Source organism: Onychomys torridus, chromosome 3 (genome assembly GCF_903995425.1).
Source record: "Onychomys torridus chromosome 3, mOncTor1.1, whole genome shotgun sequence".
Classification (NCBI taxonomy): Eukaryota; Metazoa; Chordata; class Mammalia; order Rodentia; family Cricetidae; genus Onychomys; species Onychomys torridus.
The window spans coordinates 92,457,250-92,479,952 of NC_050445.1; the positions used below are offsets into that span (position 1 = coordinate 92,457,250).

At 37.7% G+C, this 22,703-nt stretch overlaps 1 protein-coding gene across 1 annotated transcript in view; it reads right to left on the reverse strand.

The window, feature by feature from the left end:
• Positions 1–292: 292 nt before the first annotated feature.
• LOC118580085 (contactin-3-like) overlaps positions 293–22,703 on the reverse strand; it is a 140,789-nt gene continuing 118,378 nt past the window's right edge. The window contains exons 3-4 of the mRNA XM_036181889.1: positions 18,578–18,704; positions 293–404 (exon numbers count right to left, since the gene is read on the reverse strand). Of these exons, the coding sequence (XP_036037782.1) occupies positions 293–404; positions 18,578–18,704 (239 nt within the window). The remainder of the gene's footprint in view (positions 405–18,577; positions 18,705–22,703) is intronic.

Below are 22,703 nucleotides of genomic sequence, written 5' to 3' on the forward strand. Positions count from 1 at the left end.
AGCCTGGTTCTTGGATAGAAGCCAGAGAACAATAGAGGAGGGCAACGTTCTGAAAAGAGGAATGATTAGAACCTGCTGGTGGGAAACAGGCAGAGGAAGTGACAAGCGCGTCTGATGTCATCAAAAGCTGGTAGAAGACAGTGAATAAGAGTGGGATTTTGGCTGCAGTTGGAAGACAAAGTAATAAGATTTATTGATGAAAAGTGTCCATTATCAAAAAATGACAATTTAATAATGGCTGATGTTTTGCCTTGACAACCCCAAAATCTGTGTTTAACCAAAGTGGATGATTTCAAAAAGAGAGAGATAATTTCCTGTTGGGGTTAATAACTATGAGATTTCCTCCATTCAATTTGTAACGATGGTCCAGACTTGTATCAATATCACTGCCATTCAGCTGCCATCTGAAAAGGAAATGTCAGGGTTATTCCTGTCCTTACCAGGCCTATGTTTAAATAAGTGGCTCAATGCTCTATATTCCACTTTGAACATCTGAAGACTGGAATCTCAACATTCACAAGGCTGAGAGCAGGAGGATTTTTTTTTCTTTTTTTTTTTTACAGGCTTTAGGTCAGCATAACTATCTAATAAGATCCCATCTCAAAAACAATCAAAGACAACAAATACGTATCTTTGAGAGGCAGAGAGTAAAGTTTAGTGGAAATTATAACATAGTAGCATCTCAAAGTTAAAGGTACTTAAAGGTTTTCTGAAGACCTGGGGATAATCTAGCTTGCTCACTAGCTCACTAGGGGAAAATTTAGGCTGGGTCTATGTGAGCAAAGATGAAGCAGAAAGTTGAGGTAATTATCTGAGGAACTTCAGGCCAATCTCATGCTGACACCCAAAGAGAGGGTAGCACGTTTCTTTGATTTATCTGGTCTGACTGAGCACATTTAATAAATTAATTGCTAACTGTTCAACTCTCCACTTCAATTTGTCTGAGTGAAGACCTGTCCTGGGGCCTTCATTCCCCCTCTTCTGAAGCCTCCACAGAGCTATTTACACAACAGTGCACTGCAGTAAAAAGACCCTAACATCACTTGAGGGGTTGGAAATTGAAGGAATACACCCAGGGGACATACTCATTAATGGGAAGCAAAACAGATTTTTTTAAAAAGAAAACTATGAAAGTCTTATCTTTAAATTTTAACCAAAAGTGAAAGTTTTTAAACACTAAGTAAACTTGGTACACCAAAGTAGATTACTCCATTAAAAACCACCAATGTGCTATGATAGCAAGCATACATCCATGTTGTAAATTAATTCGCTCACTTCCTAGACAATCGAAATCTGATCATAGAAACATATTACCTATACTGTTTAGTCGATTTACAATAATTGCCTTAATTGCTGGGCGGTGGTGGCACATGCCTTTAATCCTAGCACTTGGAAGGCAGAGCCAGGAGGATCTCTGTGAGTTTGAGGCCAGCCTGGTCTACAGAGAGAAATCCAGGACAGGCACCAAAACTACACAGAGAAACCCTGTCTTGAAAAACCAAAAATAAATAGATGTTAGATAGGTAGGTAGATAGATAGATAGATGGATAGATAGATAGATGATTGGCTCAGTTACTCTGCATAGGAATTTTGAGAAAAGGGTTTTAAAAAATGCATGCTTTATAAAGGATAACAACAGTTGTTTGAGTTGTCAACAGTCCTAAAACCTCCTCAGGGGTGCCATTCATTTGAATTGTAAGCCACAGTTCCTCAATTACATTGTTGAACATGGAAAAAAATTGTGTCCTAATTTGCAAAATAGTCAATCTTCCCTACTAATGATTGAAACACAAAATTGAAGATAGGGTGATAGTGCAGCTAGAGGGGCCCTGAGCAAGAACACTTTCCAGCACAAACCAAGGTAGGAAAACTCTGAAAAGTTTAGCACCTTGCTTTCTGAGTCAGCCTAGAGGTCCTGTGATTGAGTGTGATGGAGGAGGGTGTATTGAAAGGCACAGCAAAGGCTGACTCCTAGGCCACAGTTCTTATCACTCACCAGGCCTGAGACTGAGGAAGTGATTCAGGCGGAGTACTAGAAACCTTTAACTGGAAAAGAGGAGTGACCTTGAGGATGCCTTCATGAGGCAGGAGGATGATTGTGGAGACTGTGTTCAGCACCACACTTGTGAGGGGGAGGGGCGGTTTATACATAGACACCTTTAGGCAAAGTGGTCTCTGCAAGGCATTCCAGGGGTTTTCACAATAGGAAAAGGAAGTGAGGGCTGAGCCTCTGACCAAGGTATCATTAACCCCAGCTAGAAATGGGAAATCAGGTTTCTTCTCTGGGTCAGGAGAAAGACAAAAATCAGAGATGAGTTAAAATAAAACTCCCTCAGATAGTCCTGTGGATCACATGCTACAGCACTAGGGAGGCCATCCCTAAACAAAGGGGGAAATAAACAGAAGATGATTAAAGAGAGTGTTTTTTTTTTTTTAGGATCCAGGAGTAGATTTAAGCTGTTGAAGTCTTAAACCAAGAATTAATAACTGTTCCATATCAGTCTTGCTATCTTTTGATAAGTCCTTTCATTTTTCAAGTGTAGACAAAAGCTATTGTTTCTGAAGCCAAAGACTTGGGGTCACAGAGCCAAAGGTGACTGATAGTCTATTTGTCAAAACCATTAGATCCCATCTTAAGGGGAAGGTTGTAATACATTCAACTAGAAACTGCCACCGCCCTTCTCACTTGGAAGATCTTAGTTAACCTTAGGTGGCTGTCTAAGTATAAGCACTTCTCACCAAGTTATTTATTTCTTGGCTAAAATTTAGGTCTAAAGATGACTGGGTGTTGTGAATTTCTCATAGATAAAATCTCTCAGTGATAAAATCACTGTGAAAATTTGGCGATGGATTGTGCTCTTTGCTGGAGAAAGGGGTTCTGACCCCCTTCCCTCTGAAACAACCTAACAAAATAAATAAGAGGAGAGCCTGCATTCAAAACAGGGTCTCTATGATCACTTGCCTCCTCGTCCTCTCATGTCAGGATCCCTAGTTCCAACTCCAACTCTTGTGCATTCTTCTTTTCTCCACTCTTTCTCCTGAAGGTCTCCCTTCTGTTTCCAAAACTCAATTCCCTTTGCCTCTTAAAAGAAGAACTTTTGGCTTCTTTGTCAAAAATTATATATTCATAGGTGTGCGGGTTAATGTCAGCATCTTCAATTTTGATTCCATTGGTCCACATGTCGGTTTTTATGCCAGTACCAAGCTGTTTTTATTACAGTAGCTCTATAGTAGAGCTTGAGGTCGGGGATTGTGATGCCTCCAGAGGTTGTTTTATTGTACAGGATTCTTTTGGCTATCCTGGGTTTTTTGTTTTTCCACATGAAGTTGAGTATTATTCTTTCCAGATCTGTGAGAATTGTGTTGGTAATTTGATGGGAATTGCATTGAATCTGTAGATTGCTTTTGGTAAGATCGCCATTTTTACTATGTTAATCCTGCCTATCCAAGAGCATGTGAGATCTTTCCATTTTCTGAAATCTTCTTTAATTTCTTTTTTCAGGGACTTAAAGTTCTTGTCATATAGGTCCTTCACATGCTTAGTTAGAGTAACCCCAAGGTATTTTATATCATTTGTGGCTATTGTAAAGGGTGATGTATCTCTGATTTCCTTCTCACCCTGTTTGTCTACTGTATATAGAAGGGCTACTGATTTTTTTGAGTTGATCTTGTATCCTGCAATGTTGCTGAAGGTTTTTATTAACTGTATCAGTTCCTTGGTTGAATTTTTGGGGTCACTCATGTATACTAACATGGCTGTTTGGAACCTTGGGCTTAGACAGGGACACTTTGCTCAGTCTGGAGGGAGGTGATGGGACCTGCCTGTACTGAATCCACCAGGTTTGAATGGATCCCCAGGGTTGCCTTGATCCTGGAGGACGTGGGAATGGAGGGGAGGGGCTAGGGGGAGGGTGGGGGGAGGGGCAGGAGGGGGAAGGACAAGGGAGCCCATGGCTGATGTATGGGATTTAAATCACATAATAATAAAGAAAAAATATCAAAATAAAAGAAGAACTTGAATGATATAAGAATGATAGTCATTATTTTCCCTTCTCAAAAAAGGAACCTCCTGATTTTATGTTCTCACTTAGGTGCCCGGTGTGGGATTTGCCAACCACATCCCCTTAACAATCCAGAGATCTGAAGCTTAAAAGGGAATTGAAGCTTCTGATAGAAAAGTCATATGGGTGACTGGTCACTTGGATCAGTTCCTTGGGTGCCAACTCTATACCTAGCTTGAGTTGATGTCAATATTGAATATTTTGTTCTCTCCTTAGCAAAAAGGGGGTGACAAGAAGGACAACAACCTGTAAAAGAGAATATCTACCTGGACAGTGGCAACAGATGAAAAATTACCCCAAGCAATCCCGTATAGATAATAATAGTGAGGTCTACTTTGCTCACATGAGAGATCCTCTTAAAATTTTAATGGGAAGAGCACTCCAGTTCCAGAATGTGAAAAAGGACTTCAGCATACAACAGGGAAACTTTCTACAAATTTCAGAGCAACTAGAAAAAGTAAAAGATCAGTTCAGAAATTACCCCAGCAACTAAAAGCTGCCCCGACACAGCAAGAAAATTACAGACGATTGAGGGCTGGAAGTCCAGAAATATGGAAGAGATTTTGAAGGGTCTCCCAGGAAGAGCTGAAGAAAACAAAAACTAAGAGTCAAAGATAATGACAGTAACATAAACCAGACTGTGAGAGTAGGCAGAGACCCAGGAATTCAAAGTCCAAGTCATTAAGTAGAGAACCCACAAGGGGACTGAGAGAGAGAGGAGAGGATTCCAGAGAAAAATGAAAGAGCGATTGTTATAACCATGAAGAGAAGGAACACTCAAAGAGGGGATGGCCCCTTTTTAACAGATAACATGAAACAGTGACTTTCAAAGATGCTTTGATTATCTAGAAGGATACCATAAGGGGCCCTTAATAAATTTAGAAGTGAGACCACTAAAGGTATAAATTCCCATCCTAGTAGATTTCAGGACATGTTTCTCCTCCCTGTCTTTTCCCCTCTACTTCATAGTATTTTGGACAATACCTCTGAGTTTTGGGAGTTAAAGGTGGTAGTTTTAGGGTGCCTATAGTAGAGAGCAATGGAGTTGCATGAAAAGAGAGTCACTGGCATCTAACTGTTTCTCATCCTGGAGGCAGGAAGAGACCAAAAGACTCAGATGAGGACAGGATTTAAGACAGTCAAAGCTGAACTTTGTCTCTTTACAACTCCTAACTTCAGAGCTGAAGATGAAAGAAATCCCGGTTTGGGTAGAGCAAGGAAACAAGGAGAGCTAATGATTACTCCTACAGAAAGCAGTCTTAAAACCTTCAGGGAGGGGACAGAGTTAGAAGGAGACAGTATTTCACTACACCTCTGGAAGGGAAAAAAAGATTGACTCCAGGTATTAAAGGTCTTCTTGAGAATAGACTCTCAATCATGCCTTCTGGGATTGTCCTTTGGCAGAAGAAAGCAGAGAAGCATTTGCTTCACAACAGGATGATCCAGAGACCAGAAAAAAGGAACAGTACAGATGGACTGTCCTTCCTCAAAAGTTCAAAGAGTCCCCTGATTTGTTTAACCAAATTATAGAAGAAATTTTACAATTTCCCTGGTTCTTAGCCTCCTCTGACACATGATTTATTAATCATGAGAGAAAAAGAATGAAATTATTAAATCAACAATAGCCTTATTACATTTACTTGGAGATCAGAGGCTCAAAGTTTATAAAAAGAAGCTACACATTATAGGGAAGGAAGTAAATGTTGCACAAATCCTAAATGGTCTATACTAAAAACCCAGAGACAGATGTTGGGGTAAATAATGAAAGATCAGAGGAAACAAACCACAGCCACTTCACACCTTGCCAAGTCCTCAGCCAATCCTGTCTTCATGAATCCACTGACTGAATGCCCCTGAGTCCTCAGCCAAAAGGGCTCTAGTTACTGTCTCTTCACACCTTATATACTTTTCTCTGCCCAGCCATTTATTTCACTTCCTACCTCAAGGTTCCTAGTGCTGGGATTAATAGTGTGTGTACTTCTCCAATTCTAGGGTTAAAGATATGTGGCACTGCCTGGCTCTGTTTCTTTCTTAGAGTGGATCAATCTCATGTAGCCCAGTGTGGCCTTGAACTTACAGAGATCCAGAGGGATTTCTGGCTCCCCAGTGCTAGGATGAAAGGTGTGTGCCACCACAGCCTGACCTCTATGTTTAGCTCTGTGGCTGGCTCTGTCCTCTGATCTCCAGGCAAGCTTTATTTCTTAGAGTACAAATATCAGCACAAGTAAATACTTAGGTCATCTGGTTAGTGAAGGGAGCTAAGAGTTGAGTCCTGAAAAAGTGAAGTAATTAATAGCCAACTGCCCCAAACCAGGAGAACTTATTAAATTCTTGGGCTCAATGGCTTTCTAAACTCTGATTTTACTCTTATGCTATCCAAACTAAAGGTTATAATGCAAAACTCCCAGATGAGGAGCCAGATCTTCTGTAGGAATTTAAAAAAAAAAAAAGTTTAAGCTGTTGAAGTCTTAAACCAAGAATTAATAACTGTTCCATATCAGTCTTGCCATCTTTTGACAAGTCCTTTCATTTTCCAAGTGTGGACAAAAGCTATTGTTTCTGAAGCCAAAGACTTGGGGTCACAGAGCCAAAGGTGACTGATAGTCTATTTGTCAAAACCATTAGATCCCATCTTAAGGGGAAGGTTGTAATACATTCAACTAGAAACTGCCACCGCCCTTCTCACTTGGAAGATCTTAGTTAACCTTAGGTGGCTGTCCAAGTGTAAGCACTTCTCACCAAGTAAGAACACTCCTATAGAAGAAGGCTGGAAGGTGGCTAACAGAATCTAGAATTCCAAAATATGAAGCTATTCTCTTAGACAAAGATGATTTAAATCTATCCACTAACAACTATTTAAACCCTGTTGAGTTCCTAAATGGAAGGACACATTCGGTGCCTTCTGTACCAAACCAAAGTCCACCTCAACTTAAGAGAGACTCCCTTTCTTTAGGGACCCAAATATTTACAGATTCTTGCTGGGAAATTGAGGGAAAAGACATAATGGATAGTCTATGGTTGATGGAATTCAATTAAGAATTATAGAATCTGAACAAGTGACAAGTAACTGACCAGCACAAATGTGATTTATTTTCCTTAAACCAGTTCTTCGAAAACTTAAAGGGAAAGGTGGGGACTGTATATGTGAATTCCTGGTATACCTCCAAAAAAATTCATACTTTCAGAAAACTCTGGTTAGAAAGAGGGCCAGTTAATAGCAAAGGGCACTAAATGATATACAAACAGTTAATTGCCTAGGAATTAAAAAATTACAACTATATGAATGAATTAGGATTTTACGCATTCCTAGGCACCAAAGAGCACACAACTTTGGAGGACAGGGAAACAGACTAGCTGACAAAACAGTTAAATGTGTGGCTGGAATGGGCCAAATATTCTGCTATCACATTAAACAAGAGTGACTTATTGGTTTGTGTGGCAGGGAAGTTAGAATCTCAAGTGGTCCCATTGCCATTCTGATGAATCTCAGAATCATATGAAGGAATGTGTGATCATCCTTTTCCAGGACAAGATGGCCTAAGAGTATCCCTCCTATAAGTCTATGTCCCTTCTGTTTCCAGCCACAAAGGAACCAAGACAACCCCAACCCCCAAATATTCCACTACCCTTGGGAAGAAATAATTACACCTCCTGACTTGAAAGATAGGTAAAAGAATGTGAATTTTTGGGAAATGTGCCTGGATATAAGGCCTCTGAGGCTTTGAGAAGAAGCAATACTACACTAACCTTAGTAATGCCAGGACATTGTGGTGATATTGTGGTGGACCTTCACTGGAGATCTTATTGGTCATTGGGAGTGGGACATGTGTTTTGGTCCAATTGGCTACCACATTAATACTGCATATCCCCAAGGTACTCAAGCTCAACCTAAATTGTTTCCTCAAAAAAGGGAGCTTATATCTCCAGGATGGGTCATTTGATCCTATTTGTGTAGATTCAACAGGAATATTATGAGGAATCCCTAATGAATTAAAAGTAGGATGCAAATAGGATTTGAGTCAGTACTACTCAAATAGTCTACCATAACTGAAAATGTACATTGTATTAATTATATACAATATATGCATTACACATATATACAAGATGTCCAAATGTAGACTGAGACACACATGTTTGCATGTGTTTGTGCATGCATAGATGATAGAGAGATAAATAAATGATAGCTAGAAGTGTGTGTGTGTGTGTGTGTGTGTGTGTGTGTGTGTGAAACACATATATTACAACCAGTAAAGATTTGTAAATTACATCAGGGGTACTATCAAGGGTATAGCAAATCAACTGGATATAGCTTAGAGAATTGCATGGGAAAGCAGACTAGCCCAGGACATGATACTAGCAGTAAAAGGATGAATCTGTGGGATGACAGGTGGGCAGTGTTGTCTTTACATTCCTAATAATGTGGCCCCTTGTTGCAGTATCACAAATTCTCTTTGGGGACTAACTGCATTTCCCAATGGATTAGCTGGAAACTTGGTTGGGGTTAGCTCGGTTCCTTTGTGGCTGGAAACAGAAGGGACATAGACTTATAGGAAGGATACTCTTAGACCATCTTGTTCTGGAAAAGGAAGATCACACATTCCTTCATAGGATTCTGAGATACATCAGAATGGCAATGGGAACACCTGAGCTTCTAACCTCCCTGCCACACAGAGTGAGCATTGAGAAAGCTATCACATGAAAAGCCCCTAAACTACACTAAAATGTTACTATGAGTACCTCAGGTACAGAGATGTTAGGAACTGTTAATTGAATTTGAATAAAAGAAAGAACATGTATTGTAAAAGAGGGAGAATTTATGGGAAATGTAACAAAATGTAGTCTTTTCTATCAAAGAATTAAATAAGAGAAAGAAAATGCCATCTTTAAAGAAAAATATAAAGACATCATTTGGCAAAAATCTCTTTTGAGTCAGCATTTTTCTCATGTTCAAATTGTATTTCCCCTGGCAACTGTGCCTTTTTGAATAAGCCAACTGTAGCACAAATATGAAGCGGAACTCTGACCTGTCAGGGTTGGGCACAAGACCCCTTGGATTAAGGTTAAAAACTCACAGGACCTTCTATTGAGTGTTTGCTTGATTGATTTTGTAAAGCTGTTCACCCTTCTACAGAAGCAGAAGTTTTTGCCAAAAAACTTTGAATGGTGTAGTTACTTCTCTGCAATCTACGATCCATTCCTAACAAGATTGGTCGATCTCTCTCAGCCAAGTGAACAGAAGAAAATTAGCCAACTTCCCCGAACCTTAATCTTTCACATGTGAAGGAGACAGAATATCAAGTTTCCAACAGGTTTGATGAGACAATTGTATACAAAGGTGCTAGGCACAGGCATTCCTTCCAAGGATAGATATCACTATCAACATAGAAATGGCTCCTGTCATGGTCACATGACCCTCTGCCCCTGGACTTTCTTCCTAGTATATTCCAGCAAGCACCTAGGGTTTTACATTGCCTCCTCTCTCCAAAGTTCCTGGTCATCTTTTCTCATGTGGAACAGATTGACTTGAACATATGGTTTCAACATGTGTGCCTTCCCTGAGAATTTATTGAAAGAAGGATGAAACACATGCTAGACTTGGCTTGTGGAAAATAAATCTGAAAGTAAACCAATAAGTGGGTTTATTTTTTGTGATAAATGTGGTTTGTCAACTATGAATCAACTAACTCAATGACTGAATGGAGAAAATGTTTCTAAACTGAAATTAGCAGAGATACATTTAATTTTATGTATATTTTTTTGAATCATAGACTATGTCAAAGGGTATTTGTGCTCGCTCTTTTCTCTCTTTCCTCCCTCCGTGTGTGTGTGTGTGTGTGTGTGTGTGTGTGTGTGTGTGTGTGTGTGTGTTCATAGGCATGGCATGTAGGATATGTGTATACATACAAGTTCATATATACATACATATATGGAGATCAGAGGAAAACCTTGGTTGGCCACTAAAAATGAAAAAGGAAAAGAAAGTCTCTCACTTTTTACTGGCCTGAACTTGCCAAGTGGGGTAAGTGGGCTAGCCAGGGAACCAAAGGGAGCCAAGTGGTTATACCTTCCAGTACCAGGACTACAAGACACTCCACCATGCCCAGTGTTTTATATGGGTTTACGGATCTAACTTAGAGCCTCTTTCTTGCAAGGCAAGCACTTTACTAGCTGAGTTATCTTACCAGCCATATATGTGTTTTTATTACCTACAAAGTACAGTTTTTAGAGGGGAAAAAAAAGCAGGATTACAACTGAGGATGTAGAATGTTTTGACCCTAAGTATGCCTAATGGCTTCATTTAAAAACTATATTTTTATGTTTAGCTAATGAATAATAAAGGCTCAATGGCTCTGTGGAAAACTATAAAAATAAATAAAAATATGGAGAATCACTTCCTCTTGCCTATTTAATAGCTTGAAAGATTTAAGAGATCATAAAATGTTTGGGGCAATACTTTATTTCAGTAAGTGTATACAATCTAAAAGCTATCATTCCTAAGTTTCAAGTAAAGAACCAAAATGGGAAAGATTGTTCTATTATGTATAAATGTTTCATACTTCCTTTACCTTGGTTTTTCATCATATAGACACAATTGCTAGATTACTATGCACAAAAATAAGAATGCTTCTCTTTTAAGTATGCTTCTGCTACAGCAAATGTGCCTGGGTGCTTTCATACCAAACTTTTAAGAGCTAAGATGTTTTTGAGTTATATGAAGAGTGTTAATTTTTGCAAAACATAATTATTTTTCTCCTTCTAAACACTAAATCCACATCACTCAATGGGACACATCCCCTGGTGAAAATATCTCCATATCTTATTAAATATTGATGTTTTTTACTTGCAGAAAGTTATATGTATTCAAAATAGTTTTTCTTTGTTTCAACACTGAGATGTGTATGTTCACTCCGGGGTTGGAATTCCAAATGCTGTTTTATTCTGAGAAACAAAAGTGTGTACCCAGGATCATGAGGCAAAATATTTATATTTGGGACTGATTTCTAGGTATGTCTCATATTTTCATCTGCATAGAAATAAAATTGTGGTTAGAAAGATTCCTTGGTAGATAAGAGTATTGGCTGCTCTGGCAGAGGATTTAGGTTTGGTCCCCAGCACCTACATTAGGCAGCTCACAACTGACTGTAACTCCAGTTCCAGTGGAGCTGAGAACACTATTCTGCCTTCTTTGAGCACTGCATGCACACGGTTCACACAAATTCACACAAGAACACACACACACACACACACACACACACACACACACACACACACACACATATGCATAAATAAAAGACATAAAATGACTTTAAAAGGAAATAATCTAGAAAACTGAAGACATGATACCTCCTTCTTAATAAAGTATATGGCCAAAGAAATCTGCAAATCAGACTCATTTTATTTGCTGAAAATTTTAATCTCATTTTTCAGACTTCAGAACAATACAGTAAACTAGCAAATAAGTCCAACTTGCAGCACATGGGCTACATATGGCTAAGAGTGGCTATGAATGAGGCTAGAAACAAAATTTTAAATTTGCTTTAAACATTGTTAAATTGTGTGGCTCTTGAGTGTGAACTTCAAATCCCAGGGAGTTTCAATACCTAATGAATGGACAGAGCTGTAAGTAAACACAGGAGTTACATCACACATCAAGGTCACAAATTAGAGAACTGTTTAAAATGTGATAAGGTTTTTTAGTTTTGTGAATTCATAATTCTGTGTAAAACGTTCAGATTTTCCCCTTTGATCATGAAATTTTTAAATTCATAAAAAAGCAATAACACTCTCAAGTATCAGAATGCAATCTTGCTGAAATCTGGGCATACTTTCAAGCTTCACAAGAGTGCATTTGCACACCCAAATTCCATTCTGGAAGCCTCAGCCCAAGGATCTGGAGCTAACGCAGGCAGAGCCATGGCCCTTTGGGCTGCACACCGCAGAATTTCAATCCTCTAACATTTACCTTGTGCTTCTGAAGCTGACTAACCTTGTTTCTTTAGCATGTGGTAAATGTCATAAGATTAAGCACCTCTATATAATCATGTTGTAACATCCTAGAATGATCTTACAAGTTTATTGTCAGCCTTCAGTGTTCAAATGTTCCTTCTATGTGGATTAATTTGCTTTGTATGATCCATAAGTGTGACACAGTTTACCATTCCTTGCATCAGAAGCTGACTGATTCTCAGTGAAGGAACACTCCTGAACCCGACTCTCTGTGTCAGTTTGGACCTGAACAAATACTAGAAATGGTTATTTTGGGAGCTAAAATTAGAGGTCCTAGATTTCTTCCTACCCGATGAAGTATATATTTGATTCATATACTTTTTTTAAATATTTACCTCCTCTGCATAACAGGAGAACTTCTAAGAAAGTAAAGGGAATGAGAAAATCAGGCAACAGAGTGGTGGAGTTGAATACAGATTGCTCTCTGAAGACAATTCTTTAGGACAGCTACACACTTGGGGGCCAGTGTACTCTGTGGTTATACTATGAGGCACAAATAAGCATTTCAAAATGGATAGTGACTATTTGTAAATGATAAAGACTCTAAATGTTATTTTCAAGAACCTAAACAATGGGCAAAAATATATGCATAATTGCCTTCTAAAATATTGAACAAGTTGGAGGGAGGGAGGAAGGAAGACAGAGAATGTGTGTGTGTGTGTGTGTGTGTGTGTGTGTGTGTGTGTGTGTGTGTATGTGTGTGTGTTTGACCACAAATTCAAATAATATTACATTAAGAAGAAAAGCCTATCTTTTCAAGATTTAGTGGTACTGCTTAAGCAATAAAAGCTCCATTTCATGGTGACCATATCTGTTTTTCAAATTCTAAGATCTGGCATCATATGACAATGGATAAAGTATTCACAGGAGTTTCCTGAATAGAATAATCAAATTTAACCTATCATCCTACACATACGCAGGTTCCTTGAAGTCTTCACTGGATGTGGTCAATGCCAAGAAGCAAACACAAAACAGAGAATGAACTACTCTTTTCATGTACTACTTACTTATGATTTATTTGCCATTCCTGTTATGATTAGATATGACAACCTCTTACACAGAAACACACAAGATTGGTCTAACAGCAGTGAATACAAACATGGATATATTTTGTTGTCACTGTGATTTAAGGCAATAAAGTCTAACAGTCTGCCAATTGAGCTTGGTTATGAAGTTAGGGAGACTCATCCCTTGGAACTGAAACTAACAGACCTAAATAATAAAATACATGGTATTGAGTAGTTTAAAAATAATCACAACATATAATTAAGCTTACAGTGGATTGCATGAAATAATTGTCCTCTGAGATGTCAGGTTTATCACACAAAATCTGGTCAGTGAAACGCAAGCATAGAAACAAGTTGAAGAAAAATAAACTTTACATTTTGGCCCACACGATAAAACAAAGCAAAAACAATCAAATAATGCCAGAATCTTGGGAGGTTTGGAGTTGTGTTTGGGAAATAAGCCCATGATAAGCACTTATTAAGGCAACAGGCGATCCTTTATTTGGGCTTTGACAGGAAATTTAGTAATGTAATCACAGAAGCAATTTGTGGTTTTAGAAGCAGCTTTCAAGTTAATAAGCAAATGCATTTGTGTTTGCTGCAATGTTTGTTATTGTGTTTACTGAAGTGATGAGAATAATTGCAGCCCTTGAAAGAATGAGTGTATGAATTTACATATTCAATACTTTATCCAAAAATAACTATTTAGACTTCAGAAATGATTGAAATGAGTTAAGTTGATATGCACATTTAAAAAAATCATTGTAAAAATGTATTTCATGATGCAGACTCCCATTTCTCATTCACTAATACATGTTAAATATTAATGTACACTCATTCTCTCTCCCCCCCCTCTCTCTCCCTCTCTCCCTCTCCCTCTCTCTCTCTCTCTCTCTCTCCAGATTGGTGGTACGATCAATTAAAACTGCTGTTTAGCTTAAATGGTTATAACCTAGTTCAAATCCATCAGTGGTTATCTTAAGTATTCTAGATCTAGAAGTTACACAACATTCTTGGAAGATTTGGCTTCCCTTTATAAATTTTAAATTTTCTGGTAAGAGCTTCCTTATTCTCCTCTGAAGATGCTATGTGGCATGTGATTCTGGCGCAGGAAATAGGAGCACCCTTCACCCCAAGACTTAGTCAGTGGTTAAGCAAGTAAAAGTGACCCAGTTGATTGATTTAAATTTTGATCAATATAATTCATATACCCTCTCCTCATCCTACTTAAAAAAACATATAGCAATAAACAAAAATATGTGATTTATTGGGTTACATGATACCTTTAATGTCTGAAAGCTAATCTTCTTTGTGAATATGGACTGGTCATAATATTGGTTGTGTTTTTATTTACATTTTTCTGATATGAGCAGGGACAACTGATGATACAAATAACAAAGATGAACTCTTTCATGAGACATTGTGGGGAAGCTATCAGGAAGCTTAGGTTCCTGAAAGACATCTTAGATACCTCAAGATAAACTATCTTCAAATGGAGCCAACAAGGAAGACTTAATCCAAACTCTAATGTCTAGAGAAGAATAAACTACCACTTTGAAGCTGTAGTTTTGCAATGGCATTTTTGAATTCTGAAATATGATCTTCTAAATTCCTTCTTTTTATCTTGTCAACTGCTTTCTTTCTTTTTTTTCCTTTGGTTTTTTTGAGACAGGGTTTCTCTGTGTAGCTTTGTGCCTTTCCTGGATCTTGCTCTGTACACCATGCTGGCCCCACCTGCCTCTGCCTCTTGAGAGCTGGGATTAAAGGCATGTGCCACCACCGCCTGGCTCATCTTTTCAATTTCATTGTGAATCTTTTTCAAGCTAAGTAAGCTCTTATTTTTTGCTAGAGAGCTATAGTGAACACCATTATCCCAGGAGAGTGACAACCTATCAAGACAATCATAATTCACTGAGTAATATAGGAATGTCAAGGTGCCATGCCCAGGCACAGTACTGCAGTAAGAAGCTGAGAAATGAGGACACCTGGAAGGCTTTGGGGGCAGGACAGTAGTAGAGCTTTGAAATGGGGTTTGTGTGACTGATAAAGTGAAAATTTAAATTAATACTTTGATCTAAAATAGAATGTTTCCATGTGTATAAGACATAAAATTACATAGAAAACTCTGGGACCACATTCAGCCTTAGGACTTGTTTTTTGTTTGTTTTTTGTCTTTTGTTGTTGTTTTTTTTCAGCCTATAGTATGGATAAAAAGCAGAGCTGATGCTCAAACTGGACAGATTGTGGACAGTAATTATAGACCAAATCCATCTGGTAGGCTTATAGCTGAACACATGAAATTCCAGTACCTAACTAATGAATCTAAGAGCCTTTGGGCAGTCCCGCTTTATTTGACTTTGTTACTTGCTTGATCCATTTGTGTGTGTGTGTGTGTGTGTATTCCTGTTATCCTATATCTATGGTTCTTTAAGTAAGAATGGTATCAAATATGACAGGGATCCTTCCAAGTGGACACCTTCATCCGATGTTAGGCATTTGGAGCCCAATGACGAAATAAGAAAAAAGTCCTTTACATTAATTCTTCCTTAAGGTAACCTCTTTGAGCACCATTAGCAATTAGAGTCAGGCGAATACTAATTAACCTTTAAATATGGGCTTTAGGGTGCAGGCTGGGAAATGTGAGAGAAAGAATAAAATTCTCAATTAGACCTTTAAATGAGTAATTTCTCATGAGAATTTCTGAACTTTTGGATTTCTAATATGACCAATTAAGAGTTATCTTTACCCAAAGGGGAAATAACAGGGACAGGATCTCTCATGAGGCATATTTGCTACAGTCCTCAGGACAGTCTCTTTGTGCTTTTAAAGGACAAATTCTAATAAGATTCTTAAGCTTTGTTCTGAATCTTCAGGAACATGACTGGGTCCCTTTCAATGAATGATTTCCCTCCTTGGTTCAGAGTCTGGCTTCCTATTTGGCCATCTATGTTTTTATAATGATATAATCTCTAATAATTTTTTATTGCTTCATTAAAATACTCATTTTTGTTATTATACTACATCTAAACTCTGTAAATTTCTAAAGAATGTGGAAAGTAAGAATGATTATTTATGAATCATTTTAAGAATAATAAGTTATTTTTCAAAACAGGGTTTCTCTCTGTAGCCTTGGCCATACTGGATCAGCTCTGTAGATGAGGCTGGTTTTGAACTCAAAAATCCATCTGCCCCTGCCTCCCAAGTACTGGGATTAAAGGTGTGTGCCACTAGTGCCAAAAATCCTGTCTCAAAAACGCAAAATAAAAACAAAAAGAATAATAAGGTATATTAATTAGTGCACTATTAAAGGCAAAATTTGGTGAAGATAGGTAGAGTCATAAATATGGCCTACATTATTCTACATTTCTTTTACTCAAGTGCAATCTACTTCCTCTACAGAGAACACACAAAAACAGAAACCATTTTTTGGAATTGTTGTTATAGGAAAGTATAATGCCTCTCAGAAAAAATGGGTTCCCTTGTGTTTCTAGCCTTCAGTTACAGTAATTATAAACTGTTAGCACAAGTAAAATTTCATATTGTTAGAAACCTTCAGTCCATAAATTCTTTAAAGCTAAGATAAAAGTGTCTGCTCTATTTGGCTGGCAACTGAGGATTTTGAAACATTGTGTTGTGTGTTAAATATCTTAATTTATCAAATACCACACCAACAAATCAATGAAAGCTATGTATTTCCTTTCCTCAGATACAGATTTTGCTTGAACTGAAACATAACAAAAAGTAGATTGGTATTCCAGAGTACACAATAAAACAGAAGGATCACTGCCAAATGATTCACAGTCAGATCTACAGTATTGCCTTGAATACCTAGAGTAAAAGATATAATTACTACAAAAGATTTATAGGTTTCCAAGCCCAAGACATCTGGCTATTTGATAGCATTCTACAAACATAATTAATCTTCTCATTTAGAAATACATTCCCTCATGACAATATCTGTGTCTTCACAATTTCTTCACTGAATACATTTACCACCAAATAATTCATAAGATAAATATGGAGATACAACTCCATCAACAACAATAAAAACATCCATGCTTATCATTCACATGGGTTCATCGTATTTAAAGTCCTATATATAAAAGTGTTTTATTAGGGGCAGAAACAGTCTTCATAAGGTATCAGAAATCCTTAGGAAAGCGTGAGAAACAGTACTTCCAAGATGGCATCATCATCAAGTCATCTGTTCACTTTCCTCCAAAGAAGAAGGAATATTTCCAAATGTTTATGTACTAACACTTGTATGAATAGTCATCTAAGTCATAAAATAATTTCTCATTTTCTTAATACTATTCTTATTTCTATAGCAAGAAGTAGAAACAGAGAAAAGACTACCCTGTATCCTCGACTCTGCTAATTCAGACCAGTTAACATACAAAGTTAATGCATATTTTGCTGAAAGTACATAGTAGGTGTTCCATTAGTAGACTGTTAACATATTAAAAAAACTGACCTTGATTACTTCCAGGTGCATAAATCTGAAAGTGTCTGTCTTTAAGGCAAGCCTGACCCACTTTAACAAGGATTGTTGGCGTCTATTATTTATATTGGCTTCAGAGAACAATAGAAGTTCAATAGTATCTAAATAATGACTCTGAACCTATAGACTTTTATTTATGTAGGAGGAAGAGTGCTTTTTCTGCAAAGTACAGGAATTGTGTAAACAGCTTTGATACAGATATCAGCAAGGACTTGGAAGTGCATGCTGCTGTGAAGGTGTCTGGAACACTCTACCCCATCCACTTCTAGGGAAGCAGCATATGCTAATTATAAATAATTTATCTCTTCATTAAATTGGGTGCCCTAAGTATCCGTGAATAAAAATTGTTAATCTTGTGTTATTTAATCAACTAAATACTCATCCCATCACATAATCCTGATCACTTTCCAAAATGTTGACATTTTTATCTTAAGATAAAAATTCAGCTTTTTCTTCTTATACTTTTTTTTTCTGACAGTTGAAGGTTTCAGTGAACAAGTTTTTACAAAATCTTGAAAGTGAAGATTTAACATTGCTTTTAAAAAATATGATTAATGGAATAATTTTCTTTTCAAAATAATTTAAATTATTTATGTAAAAAGGTATTTAATTCTTTCACATTTATTGAGCCTCTGAACTCATACCCAATATCAGCAAAGAAAGGAAGGACAAGATTGTATTAAAAAATGATTCAAACACCACTTAATTTTAAGCCAATAAGGAATGTGTTCTTGATATCGTATAACTTGATTTGTAATCTAAACACATTATAAATTAAATTACACTATAAGTTAGTGAAAAGACAAATCATATTTATGTTTTTTCCTTTAATTCAGATTTGTTTTCTTAAAGATTAAATGTTCATGGAATCAGTTTTGTTGAACACAACACAGATCTATAGCACTGTGCATCTATCACACCTTAAGCCAGCAGAATATAATGAAGCTAAACCAACTACAATTGCTCCATTTTCATTTACATGTTCAACATTCCCACATTACCTGTAATGAGGTGAAGGGTTGCCTCTTGCTTCACAATTTAAAGTTATTTTTTTATCCTCTGAACCAACAGGGAAAACGCTGTTGCTGGGCTCTTTGATAAACACGGGGCCTTGTAAAACAAGCTCACCTGTGTGGGAAGGGGCAGAAAACATGATGATAATAAATGAAAGGTGTTATAAAGGATACAGCCTCGAGTTGAAGATGAAGAACAGCGACTATCATTTGCTCTTAACTGCTCCTACTGCCTACCAAGTAGCATGCTGTGTGAACATTGCTTGGTTAAAGAGCACCTGTCAATCCATTCTCAACTGTAAGTGAACCCCGCCCCCCTCCAGAAGCAGGAAACCACAAGAAACACCACATATTAACAAAAATCACTTCAGTCTGCAAATAAAGCTGTAGTGTTTACTTTCCTCAACAATGCTCATACACTATACATACATGGTCTTTGGAGAATAAATTAATTACAGAAAATCTTTTCTATCAGAAGTCTTTTTACAAAACTAAAGTTGAAATGGAAACCTATCACTTTTCTTATAACGTTAGAAAAACATGTGCAGTTCAAGACTGTATGCTATTTTGCCACTGTTAGTGAAAAAATTCACAGTGTTCCCTAGGATTTTCATTTTCTTCATAGTAAAAGACATAAAAGGATGTAGAAATGATCACTGGGATTTTCATTTTGTTCATAGTAAATGTCAGAAAAGGATAAAGAAATGCTCAAGTGCCTTTCAAAAAGTTTTTCTACTTTATAATTGACATATTTTCTGAAGGTAATTGTCATATTCACACATACAAAAATAAAACTCTAATTGTATTAGGTATTGGGAAAGGAGAGAGAGAAAATACTATCATGAAACAGTTATGCAATTGAAATTGTGTAACCATTGTTAGAACTCTTATAAAAACAAATTCACAGAAACAAAATTGAAAAGGGAACTCTTTACTCCCCTGACTCAGAATGCTCTGCCAAATTGAAAAGGAGTTTCTACTGAAGCAGAGAGGGTAAAATGATCAAAATGACAAAGAAAGTCCGTGAAATGTGAGACACAGAAAATGAGATTGAATAGTTTCAAAAGCCTCTGAAAAGAATGTGCATTCTTATATACTTCAGCTAGTAGTAACACAAATAGAAATATTTACCACAACAAGGTAAATCATAAACTCACCACAAGAAAACCACAATAATCATAGAGAAGAAGGACACTTCCGTATCTAAGCTTCAGAGTAAACTCTAGGTGCCCAGATATGCTCTTTAATCATGAAGCTGTTCTAAGAGTGAGCACCACAGTTCAGTCCAGTGTACAGAGGAAGAAGGATGGGCCTAAGCATGGTTCCATGCCACAAGCCTGTCCACCCAACATTTCAGAATGACAATGTCCAGTACAGGGGCAGTCACTGTGGGGCTCATGTAAAGACTCATCTTTGCCCTTTTTGTAAAGCCTTTGGTATTTTCCTACTTCTAGAAACGGCCCTAGGCTTCTGTGAGATAACGCATGACATAGCTAGCCAGGGAATTTTTTTTTGAGGTGGCATACTAGTTACTTTTCTGTTTGGTGATAAAATAATGTGACCAGGACAACTTAAGGAAGAAAGTGTTTACTTTGTCTCATGGTTTTTGAAAGATAAGAGTCCATCATGATGAAGAGGCATGGCAAGAAGCTGCAGGCATGTCAGCCAGGACAGGAAGTTGAGAGAGATCCCATTCTCAACCATAAGCATAATTCACAGAGAGTGAACTGGTTACAGCAAATTCTACCTCTAGTGATGTACTTCTAGCAATGCCACACCTCCTAAACCTCTCCAACAGGGCTACCTACTAGGAATCATGTGTTCAAAAATCTGAGCCTACAGGAGATATTCTGATCCAAACCGCTACAGGTACGGATAGCTATACTAGATTTGTGAGTCAGGCTGGCCAATACTTTTGTTGGAGACTGGACACACCAGGAAGACCAATCATATGATTATGCATGAAAGATTTGAGTGTCAGGACATCAAACTGCTCTGGAGACTGAATTCAGCCATTTATGTAATCACTAGTCAGACCAGCATAACAGAGCCTCAAAGCCACTCATTCTACTACATTTAAGTTCTGTGTCTATAACACTATGATTTGGGGGAGTGGGTCAGGGGGGAGAGGGGGATGGGCAGGAGGAAGGGTGGGAGGGGAACTGTAATTGGTATGTAAAAGAATGAAAAATAAAATGCAAACAAACAAAACATTCCACAGAGCTCAAGGAGTCCTGTGAAGGAGGGAGAGGAAGGATCAGAGGATCCAGAGGGGTCAGGGATACCAAGAGTACATGGCCCACAGAATCAATTGACTGGTATTCAAGAGGGTCACATCGATCAGGGAGCCTGTAGGGGTCTGACCTAGATCCTCTCCATATATATTGCTGAGTAGCTTGATGTTCTAGTGAGATTTCTAACAGCAGGAGGAGAGGCAGTCACTGACTCCTTTGCCTGCTTGTAGGACCTTCCTCCACCTACTGGCTTGCTTCATCCAGCCTTGATGTGATAGTATGTGTCTGGTCTTACAGTAATGTATTATGTCATGTTTGGTTGATGTTTCTGGGAGGCCTGCTCTTTTCTGAGGGGAGATAGAGGAATGGTGGATCTAAGAGAGAGGGGAGGTGGAGGGAAGAGACTGGGGGAGGAGAAGGAGGGGAAATTGTGATCAGGATGTAATAGATGAAAGAAGGATGTAAAAAAAAAGAAAAAAGAAAAGTATCATTTGTCTCATAAAAAAAGAAAGAAAGTAATAGATATGGAGATGAGCTACAAGATAGACTTTGGATGGTTCTAATGCTAAACATTTCTTGTATTCAAGATATGTTATTCTGCTGGCATAGACAAAGTACAACACACAGACTTGTTACCAACCAGGAAAACTATCTTAGCATCAGATATGGAGTTACTACCCATACACTACAGACAGTGCCAACTTTCAAACTGCCCATATTCTCAAGTTTACTGTAGTACAGAAGCAGCATGTATGCAGTATGCAGTAGTAAAAATCATAATTAGAATTCTGGATTGTGATCTTTTTGGAACCTGAACTTCAATATCAAGCCTCACTTTGAGCTCAAGTATAATCCCAAGATTAAATAATTGATACTCTATCTCATTCCTATGCCAGAATGTTCACTGGGATGATGTGTTGGGGTGTTTTCAATTTTCCATGGGTTTACCAGTGCATCACATCACTCAGTATAGGTCAGCAGATACCTGTTTGCTTGTTAATAATCTAGTCACTGATAATAGCTCCTAGAACATGGTACATCTTCAACATTGGTCTGTTATGTATAAACAATTTTATTGAATAGTTTATATTTCTAGTAATAACTCTCTATTAGGAAAATCCCATTTTAAAAATGTGTGGTTATTAAAATAAGATTTTAAGTCCCAGTCTTACCGACCTTCCTTGGATATGGTTTGGCTTCAAACCATTGAGATATAGAAAGGCTAAGTCACCCCAGGAATGGTAATATAGATTCTCAGTGGGAGACTTGGTTCAGATACCAACCTTCATGGCTTTGCTTTGTGTTTATTTCCCAGAAACCATTCTATCCTAAATACAGTCAGGCAAAAATTTTCACGTAGCCTGCTTTTCCAACTTCAGTGTTTTATGGTGACACTGGAATTATGAACTTGTAGAACACAACCAACATGTCTACAACTTAAAGATCTCAAAGGCATTTAAGACTATCTGTGGCCATGAGGAAGCTTCCAAATCTTTAAAAGTAAGAAGAAATTAATAATCCAATGTGACAGGTTAGTCCATGCTTCATGCTCAGACAAAGGACAAAAGCTACTCATTCTTAGTGCATTGGAATAAAATAGGTGCTGAAAGATGCTAGGACATGGTGTTCTAACCTCTCACCAGCAAAACAAACTTAAAAGAAGTAGATGCTCGTCTTTGCCAACCATAAAGGAACTATGCAACATTTTCTTCAAAATGAATTTTGATCCTCAAAAAGATATAGCCTCTATCCACATGGATACTCACAACAATCTAAAGGAATCTGATGTGTCACAGAAGGTAGCATCTTGCCTGATTGAACATATTTAATGTAACATTTAGATTGATGTTGAACTTGACTTTTTGTGACAGGGACATTTT